At 38.9% G+C, this 12479-nt stretch overlaps 1 protein-coding gene across 1 annotated transcript; it reads left to right on the top strand.

Moving 5' to 3' along the window:
• Positions 1-4461: 4461 nt before the first annotated feature.
• On the top strand, positions 4462-12443 carry LOC110778907 (rhodanese-like domain-containing protein 7). The gene is made up of 5 exons (XM_021983446.2): positions 4462-4939; positions 9279-9530; positions 9634-9732; positions 10609-10896; positions 11802-12443. The coding sequence occupies exons 1-5, from the start codon at positions 4583-4585 to the stop codon at positions 12180-12182; spliced, it is 1377 nt and encodes a 458-aa protein (XP_021839138.2). The 5' UTR covers positions 4462-4582; the 3' UTR covers positions 12183-12443.
• Positions 12444-12479: the final 36 nt, after the last annotated feature.

Raw genomic sequence — 12479 nt, 5'->3', positions numbered from 1 at the left:
ATGACGGACGAAGCTTGGAGTTACTAAACCTGGTGTTGGCGATGTATCTTCGAGACGCACTAGCCGTTGATTTTCTGATCGGCACCAAGTGGCAGGACCAGTCCTAGGCATAAGATAAGCTAAAGTTTAGGTTCCCAAAGTTTCAAGCATTACTTAGTCTAGACTTCGACTCTCTAAATTGGTTTTTTTTTCGCTTTTTCTTCTGTCGGTACACTTCTTTTGGTTTTATTTTTATTTTGGTCATTCTTTGGATTTTCGAAACACTTGCCCGTGTGACATTCGTAGTTATTAGCATGTTCGGTTTCGATGCCGAGCATTGCCGTCGTAGGAGGCCTAACAACGACACAAAGAGTTATTAATCTTTCGTGAGTCGCTTTTGAAATCGAGTGCTTTTCTTATGCCCTCGTAGCAATTCTTTTTTATGAACATTCTTTGCTACGTATTTTCCTTTCGTGCGGGCACCGAAGCTGATGCGCCTGACCAGAAGGCCAAGCAGCAACTTCAGCGCCCAGCTAGGGGCGTGAGAAATTCTGGCGCCCAGCCAGGGGCGTTGAAAATGCGTCCCTGGCTGGTTCTCGTTTTCTGTCTTTTGTTTATGCGACTTCGATTTGCGTGCTTGCCTAATAACGTCCTTTACGCGTGGCAGCGTTTTGTGGGATTCGTTACAGGCCATCCCGAGCGTCGCTTATTTCGTGGCGATCATTCGGGTTTGCAGAACACGTGTTTCGGTATAACTCTTTGGCAAATTAGTCTATGAATGTTTGGGCAGTTTTTAAGGTCGTTGGTTTTCTAGGATAGTTTGTCACACACAATCACATATTTCGCTACACATAACTACATTACAAACATGGATTTGAAAATTAAATATGCCACGTAGTTTATGATAGGCTTCTATGGGTAGTTTATCTGCGCCTGGCTTGGTACCGCTTCTATCGTAGATCCAACACATGCCCCGGTCGAGGTAGTGTCTTCAACAGACGAATTTCGCTCAAGAGGCCAACCCGCAAGTGCAAGCCAAGGGGGCATGCAGGCGAGAGGGACCTAATGGGCGAGCGATTGGGTTCGGGATAGGTGTACTACCTGCACAAGTACCGAGTGGGAAACATGCGCGGCGTATGCACCCCCCTATTGGCGAAAAAAGGTATCCTTAGTCCCAACTCCCGAGGCAGTCGAGATTCGTTATGATGTTCTGCCCGTTCACATTAATATGCTGATTTTCAGGTCGTCCCAACTTGATGGGGAAATAAACGCGGGGTAGGATTGTTTCACCCTTCGGCTATTTTGATTACCTACAAGCACGAGTATTTCCTTCACTATCCCCAGTGGAGTCGCCACTGTGAGGGGGTCGAAAAAGCGCGAGGCTAATGCGTGACCTTGTCCCTCGTGGGTGTGACGATTCTTTTTATTCAATCAAGTGTAATTGGATTTCCTATGAGTATACACCCAATTGACTAGTAATATAGGAGTCGCCATTCAGTTTTTAACGACAATGAGAAAAACTGACAAAACCCGGTTATCGTGACATAAAGGGAGTGCAATTATGTTTGACCACGACGGCCGTAGGTTCCCTTGTGATCCCTGGTGTGGGGATCTCTCAATATACACCCGCAAGGTAGAGATTGAGGGTTCGGGGGACTGTAACTACCGAGAGGAGTAATTCGCTCGTCGATAACTCCAGAGGCAGGATATCCTTACTAGCTCAGCATAAATAATTGAAGGGACATGCGTTAACTATTAAACTATTCTGAGTTGATTTTAACAATATGTAACATATAATACTAATTCGATCGTGATTATCTGATTTAAATAGCATTAAGGGACCTAGCATGATAATCCGATTTCCCAAAAATATCATATTTGTTAGGCGTGATAGAACAATCAGATTGGGTTAGTTTAACAGTTCATAAAAAGGGCGAGGAAAGTAGTTAAATCATCGAAAAGGGACACATTACGACGCACCCTTGAGAGGTGCGTCACGGTTCTCAGAAAATTAACCACTTTGACTTTGATATTTCTCCTTTTTATTTAACGAATCTCAATTATGGGACAGGATACGTTCTGTTCGATTTATGGATCGATTGCGACAGAACGCGTGAACAGTTTCGCAGCGAGAGGCTTAGGCTAAGGGGTTTAGAGTCAATGCTTAGAATATAGTTATGTGTTGTTATTTTACGTCGAAACTAGGGGCCTATTTATAGGGAAGAGTTCGTGGAAAGATAGAATTGCAGAGTTCTAATCCACAAAGAATTAGGAAAAGAGACGTACCCAGGTATTTTCAGCGCCCAGGCGTGGGCGCCGAAGATTTCGACGCCCAGAGCCAGGCGTTGAAAATAGGGTCTGGGCAGTTTTGTTTAGTCAGATTCGGATTCCTAAAATCCGTAGAGTTTGAGATTAATTCGAGTCTTTTAGCGCGTATCAATTTTATGACGGAATGCGTCTGGGCCCGTTACGAACTCTAGGCTCGTTAGGATTTTAATTAATACGTAACTCCTATTTCCGAATCCTATTAGGAATAGGATTCTCGCGGTTTTCTATCTCGTTTAGGATTTATGTTGGAATGCAACACCTAATTCTGACAGGTTTCTATCTTTTATGATTTGCCACTTTTAGACGCTTCCTTTTACGGCAGTTACTATTTTTAGCAGGTTTCCCTAAATAGCAGGTTTCGGGTGAAATGAAATGGGGAATCGAGATTCGTTTATTTTATAGGAGATGCGTTGTCAAGTGGAGTTTTTATGCTTTCATCATCGAACCTTTCCCTTGCGGGAACGGGGACAAAAGTAGGTGTCTACACCTGGGCTTGTTCTTTCTCGTTGAAGAGGAAGTTCTGCATGATGGTCATGGCCGCATCGAGCTCTTCTCGAGAAGGGAGTGGTCTGCTAGTTGTGGCGGTGGCCCTTGGTAGTTGCGATCTCGCCACTGAGTGCAGCTGTTCTCCTCCATCGGATTCCGAATCCGTTTGGACAAGGACATCTCCCACCTGGTTGTCATTGTTGGGAATTTCCATTTTTTACGTGAAAAGTGGAGTGTTTTTCGAAGCTTTCAAGTGTTCTTCCCCACAGACTGCGCCAAATTGTTCCGGTATTGAAGTGGATGAAACAATGGGCTTCGAATGAAGGCCCTTTCGTGTGTGTTGAAGATCTTGCTAGCTTGAATATGTCGTGTCCGAATTCACCTGCACAATAGATAAGTTACTAGCCTCGGGGGTGTTTCCGAGGAAAGCCCCTCCGATGCCTAAGTAAGAACGATGCTCGGATTCTAGAGAGAAGTTCTCTAGAAGAGTAGTCTTAAGGCGATAAATTGGACGTACCTTGGTATGTGAGCCCTGGCGGCTTATTTATAGTATTTGTACAACAAATCCCCTTAGGTCATTTATTGCAAGTGGGCCTTGGGCCTTGATTGACGGCTGAATAGCCTTTTTGGAATGTAGTGTTTGTGGGTTTGATGTTGCTGTATTGAGCCATTGGGCTTTGGACTTAGTGACCCAATTGATAGTTAATTGGGAGCCCAAACAAACTTTATGAAGTACAATGGAATATTGGAATTATGGAAGTCGTAGTTAGGAGCTTAAAATTCATAAGTCTACGCCATGGTGTGAGCTTAGTATGCATAAGTCTATATTATTTAAGGTTTTGATTTGTTGTTGAATTTGATTTAATCTACTCGGGAAAAAAAAATTAGAGAATTATGAATTTTTTGCTCCGACCATGGTACGGGCTTATGAATTTTAAGCTCGTACCATGACAGGAGCTTAAAATGCTTAAGTCAATACCATGGTCGAAGCTAAAAACTTATAAGTTTGTACCATGGTACAAGCTAAAAATGCATAAGTTTCTGAAATTTTTTCCGGACAAAAAAAAATACTTCTTGTGAATTTGAAGTTTCACCTATAGACACGGCCATGTAAACATTACTAGGCATTTTTTGGCCGGCGATGTGGTGGTGGCGGTGGTGGCCAGTGGTGCTGACCGATGGTCTTGGCCGGCGGTGCTGGCCGGTGGTGGTCAACTTTTAAGTGGGAAGGTAAGAGGTAAACAAGGGAGTAAATAAAGGAGGGTATATAAGTAACACAAATTCTTATTTACAATGGGTGTACAATAAATATTGTACACCGGAGTAAAAGTTAACTTAAAATGCTTAAAAGTTAAGCATATATATATAAAAGTTATCTATTTTTCAGTGATAAATTTTTTCATTTTAGTAAAACTTATTTTTTCAAAATACCTAATAATGTATAAAATTAATCATTTAACCCTTTAAAATATTTATCTATCAAATTTTTTTACTAATATAAAAGTTAATCAACACTAGGTTAAAGTTATCTTGGTGTACAATAAATTTATTGTACACCTTGTGCGCGCAAGACCTTTTGTATAAGTAAACAGTGGGGCAATTTTGAATAATATAAATAATAAGCCCCCTCTAAAATGATTATTGATAATGTCACACCAATACACCATCCATAGACTTCCATTAAAAAAAAGTTAACAAAAATTATAATCTCCAAATTGCATCTCCTTTGGCTTTGATAGAGGAGTAGAGAGTAGAGAAGAAGAGAGTAATTTGGTAGAGCATCAATGCAATGCAATCCCATCCTATGCTGAGATATTACACCACTAGAACTGCAGTAGCAGCTGCACTACTCCCTTTTTACGCCTTTAAACCCACCATACTAACCCCCTTTTCTTCTTCTGCGCACCTCGCCGCCATGAAACCCACCACCACCGTCACCGCACAACAACCCTCTCCTTCCGTGCCTCTCTCCTTCGCCGCCTCACCCAAATGCTTCTCCGCCGCCGGTTCTTTCAACTCGGAACTCGCCGCTGTTGACTCTGTAGAGCCTGCTTCCCAGCTTGTCGTCGTCTCCTTTTACAAGTTCGCCGATTTCCCTGACCACGCCGATTTCCGCAACCCCATCAAGCAGCTCTGTGAGGAATTGGTAATTCTAATCCTAATTTCCTGAATTTGATTTTTTTTTCGCTTTTGCTATCAATTTTAGGGGTTTTCGCTATATTCCATTTTGATATTGTATGTCGAACATTCAGCATTTCAAGTTTCCCGCAGATATGAATCATAGTATGACTTAATTTTTCCTTTTAGATTTTTGGCACAAATTGGGGCATAATGTTGGTATTAGTATTGGACTCATTGTGTTATCGTAAACTGCATGTAGTTTTTAGGCTGTGCAATGTATTGTTTGTATTACCTTAATACATTTACTGCCCGTTTGGTAGCCGGCCATAAATGGTGGAAGTGGGAATAAATCTAAGTGTTATTTGGCAAGAAAAATAACATTTTAATGTCCTTGGTAATGAAACCTATCTCAAACATGTTGTTTTTCTTCATAAATTTGCATTCCCACCCAATACCCTCCCTAAATAGTAATGGATGGTAATGAAAATTTATGAAGAAAAATAGATAATTTTGAGTTAAGTAGCATTACCATGGGAATGAATGTTGATTTTCCTTATAAATTTACATATAAATTCATTCCCATCGGCACCATTTATGGCCGGCTACCAAATGAGCTGTTATGGGTTTTTCAATTCTTTGAAAGCCAATTTTCATTGTGTGTTGCAATTTCTTGTAGACTTTGCCTCTTTGGCTCTTTATTGGGGGAAACGAAAGAAAGAGCAGCGGTGGTGAGTGAGTTGAGGGGAATGGAATATCCTCAAATTATAGCAATTAGTATGAAAAGTTACAGCAAAGTATTGGGTTCAATCATGAATTTGGGTATATTATCGATGTTCAATGGGGGCCTGGGGGTAGCGATACATCCGAATTCCAGAATCTAGTCAGGTTGCTAAATGCTAAGTAAAACTGTAGTTCAATGTTCAATCAGAGGAGTCGTTTTTACTTCTTGAGCTGAGTAAGAAAATCAGAGGTAGGTTGTGGTGAAAGGAGGGAAACACTCCCATGTGATTGTTGTTTTTGAATCTTTAATATTGAATTATTGATGGTGCTCTGTAAGTATTACAGTTTAGGTTTAGGGAAAAGCTGCTACACCAGTTTGTCATTCAAGGGCTTTGGATGGGAAACAGAATATTTTAGGTGTAAGCGGACTTCAAAAATCTGCGTGTAGAGAGGTTATTTCTATTGAATCTTTGATTGGACAAACGTAGATAAGAAGCAGCAGATAGCATAGTCTGACGTTTGGTTCTTAACGCTGGGATGCAGAACTAGAAAACGGTGGGAAATTGATACAAAAAGTTTTGGTCTTGTTTTCAAATTTACTGGAGAATTTTGTGCTAGTGAATACCTCTTAAATTTGGATTGCTTACCCAGCAAAACAATTCACAAGCGAGTGTTGTTACTAACTTGTGAAGAATGTGGATTATTTCTGTAGAACATTTGATGTAATCGCAATGTTATTGATATTGTTTGATATGGACGTCAGAAGATATGAGAAAGAACATGGGTGAACAATCATTTTTTTTGCCTTACATTTCCAAAAAGTTGCTCTATGTTGTGATATAGAACACTTGAATATTTTGGTATTAACTGCGGTCGAATGGGAAAATCGACGGCCTTACCACTTGGGTGTAAAATTTGAATCATACCTAATTCATACTTTTGTTGCTCCTGATTTGGGAGCCACGGTGGCATATCTATCGCACCCTAGGCCTTTCTTTCCCAACCTGAATATTTTCTTCAAAATTATAGATTGATTTTAAAAGAGCTGGAAATATAATGTCAATACTCCCTCCGTCCTTTAATACTCGCACCGCTTTCCTTTTCGGGCCGTCCTTCACCGCTTCTATAAATAGATTTTTTTTACCAATATTATATTTTTTCTCACACTTACCTACTAACCCACTCCCTACAAAAAATCATTTAAAAATTCACACCCCCACTATCCCCTTACACATTTCCCATTAACTATATTAAAAACATACCACACTATCAACTACCAACCATTAAATTAATAAGTCTATTCAAGTGTCTTAAACTCCGCACCGGTTTGACCGGTGCGAGTATTAAGGGACGGAGGGGGTATTTTGTTATGGATCTCCAGCAAGTATGATATTGAAAGTTTATGTTTTGTTTTAAATTTTTTTTTGTTCGTTTTTGTTCATATAGTCTTCAGCTCTGTTTCGTTGGCTCTAGACTGCCCATAGTGAGTATGGTTTACTTTGCTATTTTGAGCAATTTTTCACAAACATAGTAAGAGGTTGAATGCCACTGGCCCCTTTACTTTATCTAAGGAGATTTCAAATTGTTCTTTGTTTTGAGAATCCTTCATGTATCGTCCCTTCCACGAGTTCCACCTTAGTTTCTCCTTGCAACTTATTTGACTATGTCTCTATCTCTTCACTTAACTTCTCTAAACATCAATTCATCATGACCAGGTACTCAGGTGAATCTCAATGTTCATTAGATGAGTAAGTGCTATAACATTAATTGCTAGTTTTCAACTAATACCAAAATACATGTTGGAAATGGCCTGGAGAAGAAGCTTTTAGGATCAGGTTTGGTGCTCAAGTCCATGGGTCAAGCTCTCATTCATGAAGTGTTTGTGAAATATATGATAGTTCTTTTAGGTAGTGTTTGGATACTACCATTTCATTTGAAATGAGTCATTTCAAATCTGTATTTCAAACTATTGAAATTCAATTCCGAATACTCCTGTTTGGGAAAAACTAGGAATTTCAAATGATCATTTCAAATTCACTTGGTGTTTGGAAACTATGGAATTCCAAATTCATAATTGAATACATGAACCAGTTATTTCTTGTATAATTCAATTTAACAACAACAAAAATCCTTGCCAAAAAAATAAAAACAAACAAAAATAATCAACTAATTTATATTGATACATCAACAATTTGATCTCCTTTGTTTCCACAAAACATCATTTTCTTCCTGCAATGTGATTCTCTTCCAGACATTAATTAAAAAATTCAATTACAATATGATTCTCTTGCAAACATTAATTGCACGCCATTCTCTCTCCTCCCCCAATTCTTATGCCAGCAAAGACTAGTGAATTTGAAAATTTTGTGCTTAAGTAGGTGTTAATTGAAGCAGAATTAGGTGATTAATTTGAGTAGCATGATTAGCTATGTGATGAACATGAGAGAGAAAGATGGAGAAATTACTAGAAGGATATGGCAGAGAATATGCCAACGATCGTAGGGAGGAGGCGGCTCATGGAGGTGGTCATTGTGAAGGTGATGGTGGTTGTGATGATGCGGTGGTTGATTGCAAAAGAGGTGGTGGAATGGCGGTTGAGGAGATGGTGGTGGGTTTGAGAGAGGAGAGAGAAAAAAAGTTAGGAAATTGAGCAAGGAGGAGAGAGAGGGGTGAGATCCGTGAAACAAAGAGTCATGTGGAATTGAAATGACAACCTTTCAAGTGGTATTTCAAATTCTCAAAAATGGCTTTTTTTTCTTTAAGGGTTGGATTTGTCCCAAATCCAATTCCAAATTCTAAGTGTTTCCAAACAAGTGAATTGGGCTAAATCCAGAGTTTCAAATGAAATCTAGGTTCCCAAACAGGCCATTAAGGCATTTCAAATGAGTAAATTATGTAATTCAGAATACGTGGTTCCTGCCATCGTTACGTTTTAGTCTCTGACCATTCAGTTCATTCCTGTCTTTAGTTTGTTGTGCATCATGCATACCTGCAGTGTGTTATAGTGCTGGGAGTTAAAGCCTTGATTTCTTTCAAGATACGATTCCCTCGGTACTGTACCCACCTTCAGGCCTTTCACCTTCAAATTTTATTTAGGAAAAATAAGTTTAGATAAGGGATAATATATTCACTTCAAAACTACAATAGAACTATAGAAGTTATAATTTAGGTACGTGCCAGTTAGCTCAGATAACTTTAGATAAGGCCAGTATGTCCAAATAAGGTCTCAAGTGATAAGAAACCTTACTTTATTCGAACATTGTTACAATTCTGCTTTAGCTTTAAACCATTCGACTTCTTTATGAGGCTTGCTTGCATTAACCATCTACCATCTTGTCCTCCTTGTTACTTACTCTTTCAGTTTCTGGTATTTTTGTTCTCGATTAGCTACTAAATAACCTTGAGTTTCATCCAAGACTAAATGCTATTTGGCTGTGAGCCCATATAAATCTTGTGTACCAGTCCAACAAATATCATTTCAATTCTTACAATTATCAAGTTGATTTTTTATAATGCATTATTGGTGGGTGTCCAAGTGCCTTTTTTCACTGCTGCATTTCATTTTACTTTTTTAGTCTAATGTCTAAGCAGCACAAATTAACATTATTCATGCCTTGCCTGTCTCACTGTCTGATAATGTTCAGCGTGTTTCAGGTGGTATCATTCTTGCACCAGAAGGAATCAATGGGAGCATATGTGGTATCCGCAAAGCCGTAGAACGTGTTCTTGAATTTATTCAATCAGATGACCGTCTGAAGGGCCTAAGGCAGATTGAGTCACCGGTGACTCCCGAAGATGAAGAAATACACCATGGACATACTAGCAAATCTCCTGTTGGAGCCGGAGAAGACGCACCCTTTCGATGGGATCATGTTAGGGTCAAGCTAAAGAAAGAGGTAATCTTCTAAATGCATATGCGTTGAATTGTTTCTTATGTCCTTGTTAGTTGTTACTATTACTATGCTTTGTTGTTTTACATCTGTGTTCACGTATTAGCAGATAGTGTCTCTTGGAATGCCCAGTGTTTCTCCTACAGAGAGAGTTGGAACCTACATTAGTCCTAAAGAGTGGAATGCATTGATCAGCGATCCAAACACGGTAAGATAGATATTCCAGCAACTGTTTGTCTAACATATGGATGATATGCTAATGTGCTATGGGTTTTTCTTTCTCTTGTGTGGAATTGGAATTGTCTATTTCAGTTATTCCATATTCAGAAAATGAATATCATCCTCTGCATCCACTTAAATTAGTCAAATTCAATGAGCAGGATTTGCTGCAGCCTGCAGGTATCCTGATTTTAAATGATTCTAGAGTGGTCGCTTCAGTGTCAAAATTAAGTGAAATCAAATCCATATTCAGAAAACTGAATTTCACACTCTTGGTTTGCTTAAGAGTGTGTTGAATTTTGTGTTAAGGATATGCTAGAAGCATCCTGATCTGTTACATGCTTTTTAATTCTTATAAAATTCTGATTAGTGGTTTTCTTTAGTTGCCCGGTATAAAAGAAAGAACCAACCAAAAACGATTCCTATCTTGCTCTTAATCAAACAATAAAACAAAATTTAGGATTTGCATCTCTCCTTGGAAGGGATTAGTAGTATAAAGTTATAAACATCTCTTCAAAATTTTCTTATTTATTGAATTTGAGTTTTACTCTGTATCAAATCAGCAGAATTGATGGACATTCAGTTGAGTATGTTACTGTCTGAGCCCTATGTATTTCAGGTGCACTTACAGTTTTTGGTAGAATGAAACGTAACTTCATTGCTTGGTCAAATACCATCTTAGAATTTGTCAAAGCCCTCTTTCCCTTTTCATAGCTAGAATTTATCTTTTGAAGAAAGGATATATGAACAACTCATCAACCTTCTTGTAGGTAGAATAATGACTGGTAAAACAAAGTTTGGTTTTACTGTACTTGGAAGTATTATTACAGACATGCTTTATGAACTCATCTTTGATTTAACTTAGGTGGTCATCGACGTTCGCAACTCCTATGAAACCAGAATCGGAAAATTCAAAGGAGCAATTGATCCTTGTACAACGGCATTTAGAGAATTTCCTTCTTGGGTGGAAGATAGTTTTCAACTGGCCGGTACAGACAGCCTTCCATCACAGGAGGTGCAGGAAAACAATAGAAGTGAAAGCAAAGAGGAAACTGAAGGATGTAAGTCTCCACCTCGGGTTGCCATGTATTGCACTGGTGGGATTCGGTGCGAGAAAGCTTCTAGTTATCTCTTAAGTAAGGGTTTCAAAGAGGTAATGACTCCTTGCAAATTTGTTCTCACTGTTTTTCCCTTTATATACGTATTAAAGATCACAATAGAACTTAAATGCACTTATCCTCTTTGCATAAGCTCCGCATGTCAACTTTTAGGGGTAAAAATCTATTTTCAGGTGGGGTGGGTGGGGGATTAGCAAGATTTTGCAGTAATTTCTATCATACAACCGGTTTTAGAATGTGCATGGCACAACCAATGCTATTTCTTGGCTCATTTGGGAGAGCTCATATGAGTAAAGAAGCTAACATATAGACCTGGTGGTACCACAGGTTGTATTATGGACATCTTGTGGGATTTGATAGTCCCTCCATTCCTCAAATGAACCACAATTATGGGGACCAATCAGATCATGTTTAAGAAATTAAGTTAAAATGACATCACATCACTATTTCTTATTGATTAAGTTTTTTTACCCTTCTGTCACACAAAATGCAGTCTTCCTTTGGAATTCTTTGTTTGAGATATTACTGTGGGTAACATGGGAATATAGATGCATTGAATACTAGATTAATATAGATTTATGAAGTGATGTGCTAGATTAATATATCGCCCATAATATAGATGCATTGAATATTTTGTCTAATACTTTGAGTCTTAGGGGGTTTTGTGAAGTTTCCGATGAGCAAAACAGATGTCGCTTGGGTGTCATTGTTGGAGCTCTTTTGTTGTTCAATGCGTTAGTGAACGAAATGAATTTTGTAGATTATATTCATGATGCATGTGATTAGTTAGCAGGAATAGGCTAAAGATAAAAATGTTGGTTGCTTCACATAGGTGTTTCTGCCAAATATTTGAACAAGCTATCAAGTCATTGCTGTTAATGCCAATTCCTTCCTCAAGGTTTCTTTGACTTAGTCATTAAAACATTTGATAATTATCCAGGTTTATCATTTGAGAGGGGGGATACTAAAATATCTGGAGGAAGTTCCACAACCGGAGAGTTTATGGGAGGGAGAATGCTTTGTCTTTGATAAGAGAGTGTCGGTGGATCATGGGTTAGCCCAAGGCACTTTCAAACTCTGTTATGGGTGCAAGCAACCAGTGAGTGATGCTGATATGGAATCCCCTGAGTTTGAGTACGCGGTTTCATGTCCATATTGTTTCTCAACAAAATCCGAGGAAGAGAAAGAGAGAGCACGAGCTCGACAGAGACAATTTGAGGTTTGGGGTGTCATCGGTGGTCCTGACAAGGGTCGTCGACCTGCACAAAGTATAAACGAGCCACAAAATGGTGATAGTTCTCAGCTGTCAAAATCAGTTTAGGTTATGTGGAGTGAAGAAGGCGTGTTGTTTGGTTTCCTTTTCATTCATCTTTCAATTTTATAATAGCAATTTAGTCTGCTCGGAACAGTAAGCAATAGTTTGTCTGCTTGTTGAATCAGACAAGTAAGTTTGAAGTGTAACAATGAAGTTGAAAGCACAGTTTTCTCCAAAAGGAAGGGTGTTTGACGGTTATTCTTCATTTTGGAAGGATACTAACATTTTGACCTAGTCAAATTGTGTTTGCATTTTGGACTTTTACAATATTTTGTTAAAGTAGCAAGAAAAATAGTACTTCAC

Source organism: Spinacia oleracea, chromosome 1 (genome assembly GCF_020520425.1).
Source record: "Spinacia oleracea cultivar Varoflay chromosome 1, BTI_SOV_V1, whole genome shotgun sequence".
Classification (NCBI taxonomy): domain Eukaryota; kingdom Viridiplantae; phylum Streptophyta; class Magnoliopsida; order Caryophyllales; family Amaranthaceae; genus Spinacia; species Spinacia oleracea.
The sequence above is the reverse complement of the archived record's forward strand: the minus strand, read 5'-3'. Positions and strand labels throughout refer to the sequence as shown.

What these genes read in the sequence shown, in the direction of transcription:
- LOC110778907 (XM_021983446.2), top strand. Translation starts at nt 4,583, where the DNA reads ATGCAATCCCATCCTATGCTGAGATATTACACCACTAGAACTGCAGTA. An exon ending in AGCAGCTCTGTGAGGAATTG is followed by an intron (nt 4,940 to 9,278) that starts GTAATTCTAATC and finishes GATAATGTTCAG; the next exon opens with CGTGTTTCAGGTGGTATCAT. An exon ending in TGATCAGCGATCCAAACACG is followed by an intron (nt 9,733 to 10,608) that starts GTAAGATAGATA and finishes GATTTAACTTAG; the next exon opens with GTGGTCATCGACGTTCGCAA.